The 20,809-nt window shown below is 32.3% G+C and overlaps 1 protein-coding gene across 2 annotated transcripts in view; it reads left to right on the forward strand.

The window, feature by feature from the left end:
• GLS (glutaminase) overlaps nucleotides 1-20,809 on the forward strand; it is an 80,393-nt gene that overhangs the window by 22,680 nt on the left and 36,904 nt on the right. For both annotated transcript variants that reach the window (XM_079923565.1, XM_079923566.1), the window contains exons 7-12: nucleotides 4,547-4,605; nucleotides 12,563-12,595; nucleotides 12,685-12,743; nucleotides 15,935-16,001; nucleotides 16,607-16,657; nucleotides 19,112-19,288. In XM_079923565.1, the coding sequence (XP_079779691.1) occupies nucleotides 4,547-4,605; nucleotides 12,563-12,595; nucleotides 12,685-12,743; nucleotides 15,935-16,001; nucleotides 16,607-16,657; nucleotides 19,112-19,288 (446 nt within the window). The remainder of the gene's footprint in view (nucleotides 1-4,546; nucleotides 4,606-12,562; nucleotides 12,596-12,684; nucleotides 12,744-15,934; nucleotides 16,002-16,606; nucleotides 16,658-19,111; nucleotides 19,289-20,809) is intronic.

Below are 20,809 nucleotides of genomic sequence, written 5' to 3' on the forward strand. Positions count from 1 at the left end.
AATCTAACTAGTTTTTTTTTCGAAGAAAAAGAAAATTAAAAGCATTGATACTTTTTCATTTGTCATGGAATTTCTGTGAAACCCATAGAGTTAGTTAACCTACTTTAAAAAACAGGTTTTTTAGGCATCTCATACCACTGGAAAGTGGGCTAGAGAAAAGACAGAGGCAGGAAGTAAGATTTTCACTTTATAACCACCTATAGGGGAATATCTTATAAAGTCTCACAGGGTCCAGAATTTGCTTTAAGATAATTCAGTGGAGTGTAGCTGGGAGTGATGCATGTGATTATTACTGTATGTTGGTAATCATTGAAGCTAAATGATGGGTACATGCATGCTTATATTCTTTTCTTTCTACTTTTGTATATTGTATATATTTGAAAACTTCCATAATAAAAAGCTTTAATGGTGGCCCTGGTTGAGGTGATGTTTTGTTTTTTCTCCTTCATAACATTTAGTATTTGAAAGAAATATCTTGTGTTAAATAGTTGGATAACTAACAAGTCTTATTGCTTTACAGGAATCCAAAAGAAAAGGGGAGGACAAAGGTAGTTAGTACTTTTGATCTGATAGAGGTTTTAAATCTAAACACCAACCTATAGATTGGTTTCTGTTTTTTAATCTTTCAGGCATATGCTAGGTTCCTCATTGTGTGACAAGTTAAAATAGAATTGAAGAAAACAAGAGTGAAGGAATTACAGTAATGGTTGTGAGAAATATACTTTTGTATTTTTTCTTTCTGCTGGATGAAAAATAAAAAATATGCCTTATACTCAGTATTGTTTTATGAGTTTTTAAAATGAAGTTACAAGACTGATACTTTCTTATGCTTCTCTTTCTATTTGTTTTGAGGGCAGTTGAATTTTCTTACTTATTTTACCATAATCTTTCTATCCTGATGCTACATTTGATTTTATGGAGATTACTGTAAACTAGCAACTTCAATAAGGACATATGCAGAAGTACCTTATTTATTAAATTCACTGACATCTAGATTTAATATGGAAAGAATATTTTTGTTCTCACAAGATTAAACATTTTACAAGAAAAATTACTATTTTCCCCAAAATACAAACTTGGATAAACTAAGTGGTTCTGGTGAATTGAGTGGTAAGAAATAAAATAGGCTTGGGGTAAATGACTTTAACATTGTAAGTAATACATTTTTTTGCCATATACATTTTATTGACACTAAGTCTATACGAAAAAAAATCACAATAAGAACTCAGGAATTTAGCACTGTTTTGTAATAACTGAATATAAAGTTTAACAAGAGGTTTTGCCTTGATATTCTTTGACTTTTTCCAAGCCTGAGCCAATACCAGGAATCTGGGAAATAATGGGAAAATGAAGGCGTCACTATACCATACCACTCCTTCTTGAGTTCTGCATAGGTTCTGTGCTCTAGAGTCTTGGTTTTAGATTAGCCCCAGCAAGAAAAGAGTTTGTGGGTCTTTTTTATATTGAAAATTTCAAGGGTAATTTATGGTGAAACTATACTCTGTGTATGTATGTGCATGTGTGTCTATCTAGCGTTATAAAATTAAAAGAAACAAATGTATTAATATTATCCTAGCTTTGTAAGATTATGATGATAAATTAACATTAATCTGAATATAATGAATAGATAAAGAAATTATAGTAGTTACTCTTTTACTGTCAGCCTCAGTCATGAACCATATCTTTGTAAGATTCATATACTTAGTTTGAAAAGCTTTTTCTGGTATAACATGGAAGAATTTTTTGCTTGTTTTATTCCCTTAGAATAAATATTTGTTAAAATTAATCAATTTTTTGCATTCTAGTTAAAAACATGCCCCAAAATTTCAGATGTCCATTTTGTCATTTTACTAAGCTAATATATGTCATTACTTCAGATAGTAGCCTTTATTAATTAGCTTGTGTTATTTCTGTTGTCATAATTCTTTTTAAATTAAAAATTCTAAACTGAACCCTTCAGTTCTTTCCTTCTGACTATGGCAGAGCAGAGTGGAAAAGGAGATTTCCACTTTTAGACTGAGATTTTATAATGCAGTAAAGCTGGTGTTTTAATCTCTGGTGTATTTCCAAGTGTTCAGATGTCTGGCTTTTAAGCCAAAGTCAGAGTGAGCAGTGCTTACATCTGAAAATTGCTCTGTCATGCCATGAAATGCTTTAGTGTTCTTGGAAGATCTTCTTAAATGTAGCGTATGTAGTATTTGCTGAATGTTTATGATTTACAAAATAGTAAATGCCCACGTTTATGTGGTACCATTTGGAATACATACGTTAGCTACCTCCTAGGGCCCTAGAGTCTAAACCTGATAACGTCCAAAAAAAAAAAAATGAAAGGACAGATACATGAATATACACAAATACGAGTATAAACTAATTTAGCACAGCCTGATTTCCATTTTTTTTTTTTTTGCGGTGCGCGGGCCTCTCACTGTTGTGGCCTCTCCAGTTGCGGGGCCCAGCCGCTCTGCAGCATGTGGGATCTTCCTGGACCAGGGCATGAACCCGTGTCCCCTGCATCAGCAGGCGGACTCTCAACCACTGTGCCACCAGGGAAGCCCTGATTTCCATATTTTGATTTCTGTGTCTGCATTTGGTTTTTCTTTTACATAGATAATACTGGAAATTTTTTGTTTCTTGGCTTCCCTTTTGTTGCGTAGTATTTTTCTGTGACAACTATTACTGTCATTTCGTGTGATCTCAAAGAAAACAGACTTTCCTTAGTGTAATTTGAAATAGGTGAAATCCTGACTGTACTATTTAGATAGTATACCTGTACTGTTTTATTTTAACTTTTAGAACTTGTCATTATCATGGGTAACCCAAAATGTACACTATTTAAAGCCTAGCTAGCTACTAAATCATATTGTTGATCTTATATTGAGGAAAATGGTGTACTGTTAAGTTACCCAATTTTTTGTCATTATTGATTTTTTTAATTAAACATTCTTAACAGTTTTATTGAAATATAATTTACTTACTACATAATTTACTCATTCAAAATGTACAATTTAATGGCTTTTAGTATAGTCATAGAGTTGTACAACCATGACCACAGTCAATTTGGGGACACATTTATCACTCCTAAAAGATACCCTAGGTATTAGAGATATTAGTAGTCAATACCTATTTCTCTTCTACCCATGGAAACTAGTAATCTACTTTCCTTCTCTATGGATTTGCCTGTTCTGGACATTTCATATAAACAGAATCATTATATTTGGTCTTTATGTAAATGGAATCATTATATTTGGTCTTTTTGACTGGCCTGTTTTACTAAGCCTAATGTTTTCAAGGTGCTTTCATGTTGTGGCTTATGTCAATACTTCATTTTTTTATTGCTGGATAATACTCCATTGTTTGGATAATAATACCACATTTTGTTTACCCATTCATCATTTGGCAGGATGTTTGGGTTGTGGTTATTTTTCACTTTTTGACTATTATCAGTAATACTGCTGAGAACATTTGTATACAAGTTTTTGTGTACACATGTTTTTATTTCTTTTCGTTATATACCTGAGAGTGGAATTGCTGGGTCATATAGTAACTCTTCAACAGTTGAAGAATTTCCTTGTTTTGCTGTAGACTCATCTCACGGAAGGTAACTTGCTTAAAATTCAAGGAGACTAATAATGTAGCAATAACTTATGAATTCTGCTAGATGTGTCAAGTTAGATAAGAACTTGTTCCCAAAGAAGTAAATTACTACCACAAACAGATTAGGAATTATGCTTTCAAATAAATGTTTTCAGTGCCCTAAGAGTTTTGTGTTCGGCATTTGTGCTGTGCTATGAATGACAGTATAATCAGCTGAGATTTGAAATTCTGTTTGTTGTAAGAATTAGGAGAAGAGGTAGGATTTTGGATGAACTTAAATTTTAAGTAATTTTGTAATTATACAAGAAATACATCCTTATTGTCAGGAAATATAGAAGGCATGCTGCATACAACTTAAATACCCTGTAATCTTTTTATCCTATGTGTATCACCTGTTTTCATTTTCTGCATATGTATATGTATATACATAAACACAAAAATAAAATATTTAAAAAAGGAAAATTGGGTCCACACTAGATATGCTTTTTCCAAGGTGATTTTTAATAATAATATTATTTGATTGCTTAGTGCTGTGCCAAAGCATTTTTTTTAATTCATTGAAGTACTGTGACTTGCTGAGGTATTGGTGCTGTTATTACTCCCAGTTTACAGATGGGAAAATTGAGGCACAGTGAAGTTCAGTTACTTGCCCAGGATCAAATGGCAGAGTTAGGAAATTTGGATGTGCTCTTACAGCACTGTTCACTGTCTGTCTGTACCTGAATCTTTGTTTGCCTGTATAATTATAGCAGCTTCTTAAAAGTGTATTACTGGTTTGATGTGTAACTGACTTTAATGCACTCCTCCACTCTCCACCCCCGACCCCCAAAAAGAACTGTAACAATCAATGGCTTACATAAAGAAAATAGATGTATGTTCATGGGAAGTACCTGTGCATCACAGAAAATTATATCAGGTATTTAAAGTAATGCTATTGCTTTTATATTTTCAGATAAACCACACAATCCTATGGTAAATGCTGGAGCAATTGTTGTGACTTCATTAATAAAGGTAAAATGTTGACATTTCCTTTTAATCCAGTAAAAATTTTAAATACTAAGGCATAAAGAGGAATCTTATTTATGTAGAAATGTGAAAATTTTTCTTTTGGTGTTAAATTAATGGTATGGCATAAGGTTAGGATTTTTATTTATTTCAAAATAAATGATGTAATTTCAAGGACAAAATTAAAATAGATGACATAAATTCCAACAGTTACTCTTGACCTGAAGATCTGGCAAAAATTCAAAAAGAAGTCTCTTCTGAACAGTAGTCACAGAAGTTTTTCTTCTTAAAGTTTTAATATTTTTTTCTTTCTCTTCTTTTTGGCTCTTCTAGAAAGAACAGATGTAAACAGAAGTAACAGCGTATTACTGTTTGATGTTTGTCATCAGCATATGTAGAGACAAATGTTCTGGTACTTTGTGTTAAAACAAAGTACATTTACCCTTGACTGTTCTCAAGTCCTTTATACTTTCATGAGCTGTAATCACAATTTTCATTTGAACTTGTTTCATTTGTTTTACTTGAATCATGTAATAACTAAATAAGACTTATTCCAGTTATTAAGTTACATTATTTTCCTACTCTTTGGTTTACATGGTATGTTTTGTTTCTTTTGTTAAGTGTCTAGTTTGCCTTAATAATTGGAAACACTAATGTATTGAAATAAGTATTTGAAAGTGGTTCTATTCTGTGATACTGCTTAGATTTTTAATTTCTAATTATAAGTTTCATTGGTATTCAACTATATTTCATTTGTGTTTGGAACATTTATATACTTTCTTCAGTAAATCTGTGCACATCTATTCCATGCTTGAAAAAAACATAGCTATCTGCCTTTGTAGATGCATTTCTGAAGATGGGATACCCTGGTTACACAAGGAATGTTTGAATATAAATTATACCCTTGGCCCAGTTAATAAAAATTCTTCTAATTTGTATGCTAGAAATCCTCTCTTAACTTTAATGAATTTTTTTCTTCATTCATGAGAAAAGCCTTTAAAATAGAAGAGTACTATCTTAAGAATATATATGTCGTTATTTTAGAGCAAATGCTTCATAAGCACTGGCCCACTTAATCCTTGTAACTCTAGTGATGGAGATATTATAGACAAGTATTATTTTTTAATGTAACTAATTTTAGGCTATGCTCACTATAATCTAGTTGTCACTGTTTTACATAAGAGAAAAGTTGTCAGTTTGAGGTGAAAGAAACTACGTGTTTATTATAGAAAATAATATGAATATGTACTAGGCACAGTCATGCCACAACTTACAGTATAACATGGGGTATACACCAGTAAATGGGCCCTTACAATGAAATTCAGTAAATACTGTGATGAGAGAAAAGTCTCATTAATAATTGTTCAGATTTGAACAAGTAAGTTAGAGGTAAGGAAAGTTATGATAATAAAATGTGTGTATTAGTGCTTGATGAGAAAACCACTAGAATGGTTCTGAACCTTTTTTGGGTCTTCCCAGAAAAAATGTTCACATACCATGATTTTATATAAACTGTAGGGAATTCACAGACCCATGGATCTCAGTTTAAGAACTCTTACACTGGAAAAAGATTAACATAGCACACCAATAGTATTTTCAAGAAAGGGACATATGTAAATGATTAATAGAAGCCTTGCTTAACTGCATGCAGTTAAACATCTTTTGTTTAATGATTCATGGGCTTAATATACTACACTGAAATGCTGCATGTGGGAAATGCATGTCTGGTCATATCACATCATGATATGATGTTTAGTCACAAGCCATAAACTATACAATGAGCAACATTAATATGAGTACTTAGAAACAGTTAAAAAAACACACATACACAGCATAAGTGTGGTTACATCCAACTGTGCAAACATTTAACTAAGTCATCTTGTATTTACAAATTTGATCAGTGTTTTTAAATTTAGAAAAATTGTAAATTTACTGACAGTTGGAAATGAGGCTTTGGGATATGGTTCATATTTAAGGTCAGTTTCTTTGACCTTTTTTGTTTTATTTTTAGAAGTTGTTTCACAAGTTTTGGGGGTTTTTTTGGTTTGGGGTTTTTTTGGTTTTTTTTGGTTTTTTTTTTAATGAAGTTTATCTAAATCTTGAAGGGATAAGCTTGACATACCTCTGTGTAAAACTGACTGTCCCAGAATGTAATACTTTTCTTGGACTTTTTAAAAAAGAATTCAAAACTTTTATAAATAACTATCTGTGATCTCTGCAGATTATATGATCACATAATATTGTTGAATTGGTAGTTGAAATTGAAGTAATAAAACCATGGCTGAAGGAGTTTTCAAGCTCAGCCTTCTTACGGAGTTTTCAAGCTCAGCCTTCTTACTCCTTAAATAGATAAGATGAGGAAACAGACTGGAAAGGTTCTAACAGCAGTAGAATTGGGCTTGAGCTAAGTCTCCCAATTTTCTGTTTGCTATTCATTCAAATTCACTCTACCATTTTTAATGTAGATGTTTGCTATTTCTCTTGATGACATTTTGTCTTTACCTAGCATAGTTATATTGTCCAAAAGGCAGAAATTTTATTTTCCTAATTTAACTTTTACAGAAGATACCAGTTATTGGATTAAAAGTCAATCTAATTTTCAGTGAGTGTATACAGTCATTCTTTGGACATTAGTCAGTGCTTGCTATCCATAAGGAACTAGGCTTCTTCTCAAGGAGGTTGTGCTTTGAGTACCCAAAATGTGGCCATTTTACCATGGCTATTAGATTTGAATTCTGTTTTTTAGCTTTTAGCTGATGACCTTAAGGCTATATTTTTCTTTCAAACTTCAGAACTTTATCATGGTGCTATTAAAACATTCCCCTCATGTTATTCCCCCTCCCCCCCACACACAAATTACTAGAATCTTTAGTAAGACTATTTCATAATTTTGTAGTATTGATATTTTTCCTTTGTAGGATTGGTGGTGGTCATCAGGAAAATGGGGGAAGAGGCAGAGCAAATGTTCAAAAGGATTAGCAGATTGTGTAAAAAAGGAGAATTTGGACAGAAGGAACCTGTTGCATAAATTCTTAACTACTAAACTTGTAGGAAAACTCCAATATTTAAAATTTTAAACACTATATAGGTAAATGCCTTCATAAAAACAAATGTCATTTTTGTACTTAAAAGGCACATAATTTAAAAAACCATGAAGGTTTTTTCCTGTCTCTTTCTCTGTGGTAGCTGCTAAACTTAAAGGAATACTTTTTGATGCAGTTGATTTTATTTGATGATGGTAATCTGGTTGCTTGATTTAAAGGAAAGAGTAAAAATAAATTTGAAAGCACAGTTACTCTGGATGAAATAGCAGCATCCTTACATAATTTTTTAATCTCACCTAGTTTCAGTTTAAAAGTTAAGATCTTCTGATAACTTGAGGGCTAGAGTGGAAAAATGAGGACAACATATAATTGTCACACTTCTGCTTTTTAATTTTTTTTTTTTTTTTTTGCGGTACGTGGGCCTCTCACTGTTGTGGCCTCTCCCGTTGCAGAGCACAGGCTCCGGACACGCAGGCTCAGTGGCCATGGCTCACGGGCCCAGCCGCTCTGCGGCATGTGGGATCTTCCCAGACCGGGGCACGAACCTGTGTCCCCCGCATCGGCAGGTGGACTCTCAACCACTGCGCCACCAGGGAAGCCCTGCTTTTTAATTTTAAAGATAAAGTCACATTGTCTTCTGTGTTTGTGTCTCTATTCTCGTGGTAGTTTCTGGTTTTTGTCATTTGAAGAACTTGATTTTTTTTTTTTAATCAGAAGTATTTTTGAATTTAAAATATTGGAGGTTTTTTTCCTCTCTTTTTTTAAAATAATAATCATGCTCCATTAAAAAATCAAGACAAATTTAGTTAATATGTGTGTAATGTTCAGTTTGGTCATGTTAGCAATCACCTGTTACACATGCTTATAAGCCACATTTTTAAGGCAGTTTGTGGCTCTGGGGAGCAATGGATGATGCCTTGAACTTGGTAACATTCATAAGAAAGGATTATATTGGCTTATTATGATTATATCAGTTCTTCATGATTATATCAGTTGATGTGCTTGAGGGTTTTTTTCCTCAAATAAAAGGCGGATAATTTGTCAACAGAATTCCCTTTTTTGTTACTTTATTTTTAGGGCTAATCTATGAAAATACTAGATTTAGAACATTATTTTTCACCTGTAATATTTATATTAATTCTCACGTATTATTTAGCTTTAAAGCATTTTCTTTGGAGAGATTAAACCAAATGTTTTGTAAAATCATTTTTAGTTACCTCTTTTTGCCTCTTTCTTCTATGCCTTTTTCCTCTATGATTTCTAATTTTCAATTTGCTTCTACACCTCCATACTTTATGAATGGAATCAAGTGATTTACTTACAAAATAACTGTGATTAATGCATTGACTTTAAATGAGTCATATTAATATTACATTTATTGGCACATGTCCCTGTTAATAGTGATATTTTCACCTGTGCTGTGATGTGTAATACATAATTCAGTTCATGAGTATATTGTATAAACAGGTTATAAAACTACTCCAGTATACTTACTAATTCGTTTAATAGCCAGTGTTAAAACTCAGTGCTTCTTTGTCAAATTTTCATTCATAAAAGTTTTCCTCAAAGGAATGTAAATTCTTTAACTTGATAGATATGTTTATAGAAAAATAAATTTGTATAATTTTCTAATCTCAAGGTCTGATTACTAACCTTTTCAAACAAACCACATGGTTTGCTTTTTAAAAGTCATGTGGTAATAAATGGGTTAGAAATTTTGGTAACTGTATTTTGTCCAGTTTATCTTTAAGTTTTCCTACCATACTTAATATAAATTACGGTAATTTTAAGATTAAAATAATGTGATATCTAATAATACTTGTGCAGTGACTTAAAACTGAAATAAACATATCCCTGGGCATGGGAATATTTTTCCAAGAGATAAAGAGGCATTGATAGTTTTAAGACTATCAGTTTCTAAATCTGTTTCCATAGGTGCCTTTCTTAAAATTAATCTGCCTTTGGTCTAGGTTTCCTCCCATTTTCCAAAAGGTATATACTTCTCGTGTCCTAAATTTTACTGTGGTGCACTGCTTCAGGTTGTAAAAACGTCTTGGGCACCATCAAAAGAGAACATTTTGAAATATTGTGGTCATGGTACTGAGGATGTGAATCACTGTAGTGACTGGGAACAAATCTTATATACCAGGTTGTTTCCAGATTTTTGGTTTCAACAAAATGGAAAGAGGATCTGATCAAGTTGTTAGTTAATGAGAGCATTAAGTGTAGTTTTTGAGGGTATATTTTACTGTGTGACCTTTGTATGTAATGAGATAAATGTGTAAAGGATTGTGTACATTGCCATAACAAAGTCTTTCCTATTTCCATCTACTCATCTATTATCAGCAGGATTTCTCAACTTGTACATCTGTAAAAATTTAGAATAGTAAGAGAATTTATACTTCTATTCTAGCAATAGAAAATATCCACTGGTACATGAACTAATTAAAAATCATTTACTATTTCAAAAAAAGAAAATATTCTAAAGGAACAGTTTTGTAATTACTGTGCAAAATTATTAGCAAATAAACATTTTTCCTTTAATTTTGTATGAAAAATTTCAAACATGCACAAAATAAACAGAAAAGTATAACCATCCCCCATCTACCCATTCCTGGCTTCAGTTTTCATAACATCTGTTCCTTCACCCCTCTGTACCTCTCTACTGGAGAAATGTTTTTTTTTTTTTTAACAGTTTGTGTTTTTGCTTTGGCAGGGCGGTGCAGGGGCTGGGGGCATTTACTCTAGGTTATTTGGTATGTGTATGTGTGTTTTTTTCTAACATCTTTGCACATAAACTTTATAATGTAAATTTTTCAAAATTAAAATGATGTGACATCTGATAATGATTACTAAATCCCACATATCCCTGGGGTACGTGAAATCTTTCCAAGAGATTACAGGGGGGAATATATTTTATTGACTTCAATTAAATGCTCTTTCTAGGTAGATAATAAGAAGAAACATTAATCAAGTAGTTTTACATTTAAATTGGGAAGTTTTGAGTAGAGACTTTCTTGAGTCGACACAGTCATTCAAATATTTTATTTTGTCTATTTACATAATCTGCCAGGACATTTCAGGTAGCTTACCCAAAATGTTATATAATGATAGACATTGATAAATACCAGTTGTTTCTTTAAAATAGCATAGAAGTAAAATCTAATTGTACTTTAATTTAGTATGCTGCAAAGTAGACCAAGAATGTGACCATAGTCAAGAGTTGAGACAGTTTTTCGTTTTTTAAAAATGAAACATGACAGCTAAACAAAGAAAATTTGTATTAGTTTTATAGGGTACAGTTTAGGTCAGAGAATGAAAGTTCAAATATAACTTGTTTATTTTACATTGATTAATTGTATAACCAGTAATTATCCATGTGACATCCCAATGCAAATGCTGACATCCTTTTCCAAAAGAGTTGTTTTTTTGTGCTTTTTCAAAGGTTAAAAAGGTTTTTGTGGTTTAAATGTTGTTACATATTTTACAGCATTAGGATCTATGGAATATTTTGACAACTGCAACAGTTCAATGAAGTTGGTAATTTCTTCTTTTAATTATTTTTCATTGAACAGCTTTGGAGTTACATTTCTACATTTTGATTTCTGGTGTATTATAAAGAAAGAAAACTTAAAAATATGTCAAAGGACGCTTTAGAGAAAATACATAGATAGTGATTACTATATGGTTGTAGCTAAATTATTCTTAACTTGTTTAAACTTTGTTAATGCCTGATTTTGATGAAATAGTGTGGTGTTCTTTCCAGCTACTGATTGTGTATGTCATTGCACATTCTTTCTCAAATAAGTTGATTTGTAGGGTTTCACAGATTATCAGCCACATCCTAATCCACTTGTAAAGTGGATAATGAACCTGGCTTTATTCAATTAAATAATACTCTGGTACAAGTCCCCCCACCACCAAATAAAATTTTAAAGTGTATTGTTTTGGGTTTTTGAGGGTAAAGTTAAAAATTTTCGTTTTTACAATTTTAGTTGTCAAATTACTTCATTTTAAACTTGTTTTAAAAATTAGAGATGTATTGTTTCTTTTGGGTGCATATCACCAATTAATACGTTTGATTTCAGATCTACAACTTACTGCTTTGTAAACTTCGCCGAGGTAAAATGAAACCATTTGGCTACTTGAACTGATCTACATTACATAGGTTTTTCCTATTGACATTTGCAGTAGCTAACATGTCAGAAATAGAAGTGATGAAACAATACATCTTCCATACTCTGAATTGGCATAATGCTAAATACAAAAGTAGCTAATTTTTTTAGACTATGAAATATAATTTTTTTAGTTCAAGTATTGTTGTAACAAGTGAGATATTAAAGGTAGAGCTTTCTCTACATTAGTAAAATGTATCCAGAATGTTTACATATACTAGAATTGTAAAAGATAGCTTTGCAACATAACTCATTTTCTAACTCTAATACTGGTTTAAGTTTATTTTAGAAATATAAGTAGATTGTTCTTAATTGAAAACCATAATTTATATATACCTAATTCTTTGCTAAGGGTAAAACTTTATTTTAAGTTTTTTTAAAATGTGAAATTAAATAAATAACATACATTGTAGCAGATTATGTGGTGTTATGAAGGATAAGGGGGTTTGAGGAGCTTATATTTAAACTTTTCTGTAACCTTGGGTTGGGAAAAGTTATACTTAAAATAAAGCATTCCCTTTGTAATTCAGATCCATTCTCAACATATGGGTGTTAATGTAAGAACATATAAAAAAGCTTATGTAAATATTGAATTACCTTAGAAGTATTTCCTAGATTTAAAAGTACTAATGTGCAGTATATTAATTATAATGATAGCAGTTTGGAATTTTGATATTATATTCACTTAAAGCTTAACTGGGGTGGGGCCCTATATTAACATATTTATGTCTCATTTCTTTGCAGCAAGGAGTGAATAATGCTGAAAAATTTGACTATGTAAGTACAATATAGAATTCAGTTTTCATGCTACATTCTTTATATTTGTTCTTTGATTACTAAAAATACTTTCTAATTTTGGTTTATAGGTAATGCAATTTTTGAATAAGATGGCTGGTAATGAGTATGTTGGATTCAGTAATGCAACGTGAGTCTGATTTATGATTTAGGTTTTTATGATAGGTCAGATCTCTTGAAATTAATTTTTAAAATCTAGATTATAGAATTTTATTTTAAATACTGTTTTGTGACTCCATGTATGTATACTTCAGTGAATAAATAATTAGAATTTGGTCATTAGAGAGAAATGTATGATTTCTAAATTACCTGAGGGAGGACACTTAAAATGCTTTAACTAGTTTTGATAAACTTCTTGTGGGAAATCATAGAATTAGAAGAGACCCTAAGTTTACCTTAAGTGACTGGCATTTTCTCAATTTTCTCTTTGTCTGTAAATACAGTCTTACCTCTCATAATCTCTCTGTGCCTGGCTAACTTGATTTTTACCCCGACTTTTTATTTTGAAATTTGCAAAACTACAGAAAAGTTGAAAGACAAAATATGAAAATCTGATATCGTTCACTTATATTTTCTGATTAATATTGTGTCTCATTTGCTTTTTCTCAACCTGTCTCTCTCTTTAGATGGACAGTTTAAAATAAGTGTGTATCTCTACATACATATACATGTACATATGTGTAAATATAAATGTATGTGGGTTTTTTTTTTCCAGAACTGTTTGAAATTAAGTTGTAGACCTCATGCTACTTCACCCTTAAATACTCAGCATGTGTATGCTAAGAATAAGCACATTCTCCTTTATAATCACAATGCCAGCAACACATTTATTAAGAACATTAACTTAATGTTAAAATACGATATTAATCAATAGATAAATGTCCTCAACTGTCCTGTTAATGCCTTTTATGGCCTTTATTTTTTTCAGGAACAAATCAGTGTCATGCATAACTTTTGTTATGTTTTTTTTGTCTTTTTAAAGTAGAACAGTCCCCCTACCCTAGACCCTTTTTAAAATTTTACTAACTGGCTTTTTTCGAAGAGTACCAACCATTTGTCTTACAGAACAGGAATTAACTTTTTCTGTGAAGGACCAGATAGTAAATATTTTGTCCTTGGGGGCCATATGGTCTCTGTTGCAACTATTCAATTCCACTGTTTCAGTAGGAAAGCGCAATAACACTATGAGGCTGTGTTCCAAAAAACTTTATTTATAAAAGCATGGGCCACATCAGGCCCATGGGCTGTAGTAGACATTCCTTATTTTGAATGGGTCTGATTGTTTCCTTGTGATTAGATAAAGCTTAAGCAGTTTGGGGATGCTTAAGCTCTATCTAATCACAAGGAAGTGTGATGAGGCATGATCATACCTCTCCTTCCACTCCTAAACTAGGTGATGCTTTGTATTTCACGTCTGCCTTACCAGCTTTTATTCATCAGCTTAAGGATCTTTTCCAGGAAGTTTTTTATGAATCTCATCTCACCTTCCTTCTGTGCTCTATTACCATATTTTATTGAACTTATTCTGTGATTCTATGTCTCTTTTTGCCTCGTCATCACCATTAGACTCTGACTTCCTTAAGACCTGGATAGAGTATCTTCCAATTCATTTCTGTATTCCTGTTATCTATTGGATAGTAAGTACTGAACACAATGTTTGATGAACAGAACTATGTGGTAGGCACTGTGATCATTGCTGAATTGTTAGTACTTTATCTATATACTATATTGATTTTTTTTTAAGTATGACAAGTTGACAAGTTCATTTCCAAGAACTTTTCCATATCCAACATTTTTTCCCCGACCATAGAAATATTAAAATGTGCAGTTAGAAAGAGCTGTCCACCCCTGATCAGTAATAAGAAGAGTGTCACGCACAGTTCCTCTTTTAGCAGCAGCCTTCTGAACTCTTTTTTTAAAATTTATTTATTTTTGGCTGTGTTGGGTCTTTGTTGCTGCGCGCAGGCTTTCTCTAGTTGCGGTGAGCAGGGCCTACTCTTTGTTCCAGTGCGTAGGCTTCTCACTGTGGTGGCTTCTCTTGTTGTGGAGCACGGGCTCTAGGCACGTGGGCTTCAGTAGTTGTGGCTCGCGGGCCCTAGAGCACAGCCTCAGTAATTGTGGCGCATGGGCTTGGTTGCTCTGCGGCATGTGGGATCTTCCTGGACCAGGGCTCAAACCCATGTCCCCTGCATTGGTAGGTGGATTCTTAACCACTGTGCCACCAGGGAAGTCCCCCTTCTGAACTCTTACAGGTTGAGCTCTCAAATGTACCACAGATAAAATCTGTCTAAATCAAAACTCATTCTCTTCCTTACTAAACTGCTCGATGCCCTAAGGATCCCAATGTCAGTTGATATTGCCATCCTTTCTGTAGACTACGTTAGAAATCTAGACTTTGTACCAAACTTTACCCCGTTTCTCCTCTTTCCTGTTAGGTCAGAAGACTTGTCCACTGCTCTCATGTTTGATCATACCTCTCCTTCCATTCCTATCATCACTACCTAAGTTAAGGCTTCCTATGGCTCTCATTACAGTAGTCTTCTAATAATATCATTGATCCTTTCTTTTTCCCTTTTCCCAAACTGATGTCAGAGTTATCCTTCTAAAATGTAGATCTGATAAGGTAACTTGTTTGAAAGCCTTCAAGCTTTCATTTTGTAGGTAATCAGTAGCCATTACATTTTTTAGCATTTATCAGTCTTGATAATTTGGTCCTAGTCTCCTTTGTTGGTTTGGTATTTCTCTACTCTTCTCCATGAAACTGTTTTCCGAGATACATTAGAATATTTGCCATTCTTTAATGAAGTTCTGTCTTTTATAACTTTGTTCATGCTGTATAATATTTGCCACTTCCTCGGCTTCCCCCAGAAATTTATTAATCCAGCAAATGCTGTAAGGTCCATTTCATGTCTCTCTCTCTCTCTCAGTGAAATTTCCATAGATTCTCTCAGTTGGAATTGACTATTTAGTGTACTTTGGGGGGGAGTCAGAAGAGTCTGTAATTAATAGTAAATTTTAACAGTTGAATATTTGATAATTTAAAAATTAGCTTCTTTATTCACAATATATGAAGACTAGAAAGGACCTAGTTCATTTCAGTCCTTTTACAGCTGAGAAAATTAAGGCAGAAAGAATTGTTACTTAAATGACTTGCCCAAGGCCACATAGCTAACCTGTTGACAGAACTGGGACTGGAACCCAGCAGCCTTGACTCTTAGGTCAGTGTTCTTTATACTGCACTTTGCTATACAAATTAACCTACAGACCAATCATGCTTTTACAGAAAGTAAATAAATGGAGCAAATGTTTTTTTTCTTTTAGGTTTCAGTCTGAAAGAGAAAGTGGAGATCGAAATTTTGCAATAGGATATTACTTAAAAGAAAAAAAGGTTTTTAAATTCTGTTTCTATTTCAAATTATTCTTTTACTTATTAAATAAAAAATTTTATTAAAATACATGAAGTATAATAAAACTCAACAATAGCTTTTAAGCAGCTATCTATGACTATGGTGCAGAGGTTTTTGCAAAACACTCTTGAGTTAATACTATCAAAGTGTTAATATTCAAGCAATTTGTATTTGGTAATATTGAAATATTTGACTAGTTATAGTAATGCAAATTTTGCGTAAGGATTGGCCCATTTTTCAAAAGCATAACGCTTGACTATTGCTGGTTACACTTGATTTTTAAATTTTAAGGCACGTGGGCTTAAATTTTAAGTGGCTGGTCTAGTAACTTGGTTCATGAATTATGAATCAGTTTATCATTGCCAGTTAAACTAGTATCTAGAAATCTAGATAATTATGTCATGTAATTTTGATTTATTGTTCTTCATTATTTCATGTTTGCACCCTTTTATAGGTTGTGTGCTATTTTGTTCTCAATTAGAATGAAACGTGTATATTTTAAATTTAATCTGCATGTATCTTTTACTTGTGTGCATTTTTTTTTTCCCATGTGCCTATATTTTTAATTGCCTTTCTATTTTTTCAGTGTTTTCCAGAAGGTACAGACATGGTTGGTATATTAGACTTCTATTTCCAGGTAATTTATTTTAACTGTATGAATTATGTACATAAATGGGTGTGTCACATTTTGCAGAATATAGATGTCTCTGAAATCTTGGCTTTAGGCAGAGAGAAAATAACATTTCCCATTGACTTTCGAAAAAATGTCCTTGTTAAAGGCAGTCTCGTGTCTGTATCTCCTAAAAAGTGATGTCTCAGAATGTAACAGGGAAATGTTTTTTTCTATAAAAATATTATATTTAAGAAGTATGAAAAATAATGTACAGCTCCAGCAATTGGCTTCTCTTTATTATAAACCAAGCTCTGTTTTCTTAGTTTTAAAATTTTGTTTGAAGGAGTTACTTGTTTCTTTATCAGCAGGTTCATATTCAACATTCTAAGGTGGCATTTTCTCAGTTTGTTTAGTTCGTTTCTACAATGTCACATAATGGATTTTCCAATAAGTTAGAGTAGCTTTCCATATTCATGGGGGAGGTGTCCATTTACATAATCTTCTGTGGTATAGAACTCAAGATAGCCTTCCTGGACATCCCTCTCTTCCCCCCATATTTTCAGTTCAATTCATTCTTACAGATTTAATGCCATTGGTGCTTCTGGTGAGTTTGTAATGTGAAGCTACGTAGTAACAAATTAATTACTGTTAATTTCTGTTTTACACACATTGCCTGCCTTTACTTTTTAAGGTAACCTTTTAGTAATCGTAAAGAATATATAAGGAAAGCTGGTAACGAGTAGATTTTGATGGAAGTCCAGGTCACAGTTTGTCACTTGCCCATTGTGAAGAACTATGAATTGGGAATCCAGACTATCAATAGAAAATCAGTCTAACCTGGCTAGTTTTAGCCAAGTGACTTAGTTTCAAATACTGAACCCTGGTTTCATTATCTGTAGCATATGCTTGACCTAACTTCCTGCATTACATTGGACAAGTACATGAGATGTATGTGAAATTCCTTTGAAACTATAAAATGTTATATGAAATACAGTGTCATATTTACTTTTTATCCAGTGTCCCTTGTTTTTTCCCTAGCCTATATGGATTTCTTCCATATGTTAATGTTTCTTTTCCTTTGGTACATGTATTTAACTTTGGCTGTCATAGCTTACGTGCTACTAATCTATTGTGAAATTTCTATACTTCAGGGCAAAAATCAAGAGACAGCCATAGAAAACTTACTTGCTCTTTTGGAGAAAGGCTGCATCTAACTGAACATCTGTCAGGCTACCAGGAGAGTACTCTTAAATTGCGATTTGTCAAATTGAAAGTATATCACCTTATGACAAACAAAATTTCCATTAATACTAATTATAAAGTAGGAATTGGTCTTTAAGTCCAATTGGAGTTTAAGTCTTCTTTTAGAAAGCCTTTCATAATTAAATCACCTGTACTATGTCTTTGCTATGTGGGTCCGTATAATAAGTAGATTCTGTATTTTTGAAGAAATAGGGAAGGGGTTTTAACATAAATAGGCAAAAATGGAAGTCAGTCAAAAAGTGGCTTCTAATCAGTTTTCAAATTCACTGCGGTTAGTTAGTTTCCTTACTGCTATTTCCAAACCCCTTTGTGCCTCTTAAAGATCTTGGTATGAGAAAGGAAAATTATAAGTTGAGAACTGTCATATCTTTTTCTTCCTACTTCCTACCTTCTCTTTCTCTTCCACTTTCCTCTCAGTTTTGGTTACTGTTAGTGAAAAGTAAAATAGAGCATTTATTTATTGTTTTAGTATTATGGGTAAATTTGGGTTTGGTGTGGTAAACTATTTCCATTATTTTGATTCTTTGAAATGCAAAAATTTCACCCTACAGTGTACCTGGACTTCGCTTTTTTCATTCATTATAGTATATCTAGCACCCATAGTCAGTATCAAATAACTATTTGAATGTTAATAAATGGTTTAAAATGTAACATTTTGGTTTTAGGCACACAGGGCATGTAGGCTAGAACTGTCTTAGATTTTTTTCCTTTAGTCCTTTGCATGTTGCCATATGGGGATGCTGAGTTTTGGTACAGGCAAGATGTCGGTAAATTTTTTCTTAAAGTAGCAGTTCCTCATGTAGATGCTAACTATCATAATACTGATGAATGTTGCTTTATTTTAAAAATCTCGGCTCTTTTTTCCCTGTTGAGTTAAAAATAATTATGTTTGTGTATCCTACAGAAAGCATTACTATTTAAGCAAATATGAATATCACATGAGGCAATTACAAATCTTAGTGCTTAGGAGCTGGCTCTTCCTATCTTAGGTCTGCCATTAAAAGACTGAATAACTGGGCAAATTAGGATAAACCTTAAAGGGGCTAGAGCATTGTTCACATTTAAATCTTTCTGTGTCATCAGGTTATCCCTTTGGAAGAAATATTTCAGATCTGTATGAAATACCAGATGACACAGATTATCTTAGAGGTCAACTGTACTACTAAAAATACTGTGAGCCTAAATTTTCAGAATTTAGTTTTTCCTTCCTTTTAGCTATGCTCCATTGAAGTAACATGTGAATCAGCTAGTGTGATGGCGGCAACACTGGCTAATGGTGGCTTCTGCCCAATTACTGGGGAAAGAGTACTGAGTCCTGAAGCAGTTCGAAATACACTCAGTTTGATGCATTCCTGTGGCATGTATGATTTCTCGGGGCAGTTTGCTTTCCATGTAAGTAATTGTTTAATCTTAATTTCTCTGGCAGGAAACTAGTCTGGACTAGTTCCTTTAAAAATACAGTTTGAACTTTGCTTCTAGAGCTGTACATTAATTTTAGAGAGGCTTGTTTTCAAGGTTAATTTGTTACAGAATTGGTAAGAAATAGAGTTAAGCAGTGTATGACATGTTCTTAAGAACTTGAAGTTTAATTTATAGAACCTTATCACTTTTATTTTTAAGGCATTTTACTGTACAGGCTTAGTACAGACTTTACTTTTAGTTGCTAATGTTTAATATTATGGTGATTACATACCTCAGGAATTCTTTAAGTTCAGAAGGAGTGCATAACTGTGATGTTTAACATCTTTGGTTACAGCCATAGGTGTTTTAAAGGACTTAAAGTATATTAAAGTTAAAACTTAACAAAAATATACTCCTTTAAGCTCTGTTGTGCATTTGCCACTTGTGAAATGTTATAGACTTTTCTTGTTTCATTCTATGTCTAAAAATTTTATTTTGAAAATTTTAAAAATAGAAATTTTAAATTTTACAAATAGAAAAATAGATGCATTTAAAGTTAGAGAAAGACCAATATCATATGATATCACTTATGTGTGGAATCTAAAAGAAAAATGATACAAATGAAATTATATACAGAACAGAAATAGATCCACAGACATAGAAAACAAACTTATGGTTACCAAAGGGGAAGGCATAAATTAAGAGTTTGGGATTAACATATACACACTACTATATATAAAAGAGATAACCAGCAGGACCTACTGTATACCACAGGAAACTCTGCTCAATATTTTGTAATAACATATAAGGGAAAAGAATCTAAAAAAAATATATATATATATATATATATGTATGTATGTATGTATAACTGAATCACTTTGCTGTATACCTGAAATTAACACAACATTGTAAATTAACTATACTTCAATAAAAGTAAATAAATAGTTACCTGTTGCTCAACTTCAGTAATTATCAATACATGACCAATCTTGTTTCATCTATATTACACCTACTTCCCCCACCCTTTTCATAGTTCAGTATGTAATTCTAAATGATAAGGACTCTAAAAAATACACAGCACCATTGTTATGTATAAAAATCTGAAAAGAATTTTAATCTTTAATATCATCAAAATATTTAGTCAATAATGGAAAAGAATATGAAAAAGAATATATGTATAATTGAATCACTTTGCTGTACAGCAGAAGATAACAACGTTGTAAATCAACTGTACTTCAATAAAATACATTTTTAAAAATATTTAGTCAATATTCAGATTATCTGGATTATCTTAATTATTATTTTACAATTTGTTTCACTTAGGTTACAAATAAGGGCCATACATTGTGGTTGGTTGTGTCTCTATTATTATTTTTTAAATCTTTAGTCTCCCCCTTAATCTCTTTTTTCTTGTTATTTTGGTTGAAAAAACTAGGTCATTTTTTCCTGTAAAGTTTCTTAGAGTTTGGTTTGCTTATTATGTCCCTTCCTTTGTCCGTGGTATTCCCTGTA

The sequence above is a fragment of the Stenella coeruleoalba genome (genome assembly GCF_951394435.1).
Source record: "Stenella coeruleoalba genome assembly, chromosome: 6".
In the NCBI taxonomy this organism is placed as follows: Eukaryota; Metazoa; Chordata; class Mammalia; order Artiodactyla; family Delphinidae; genus Stenella; species Stenella coeruleoalba.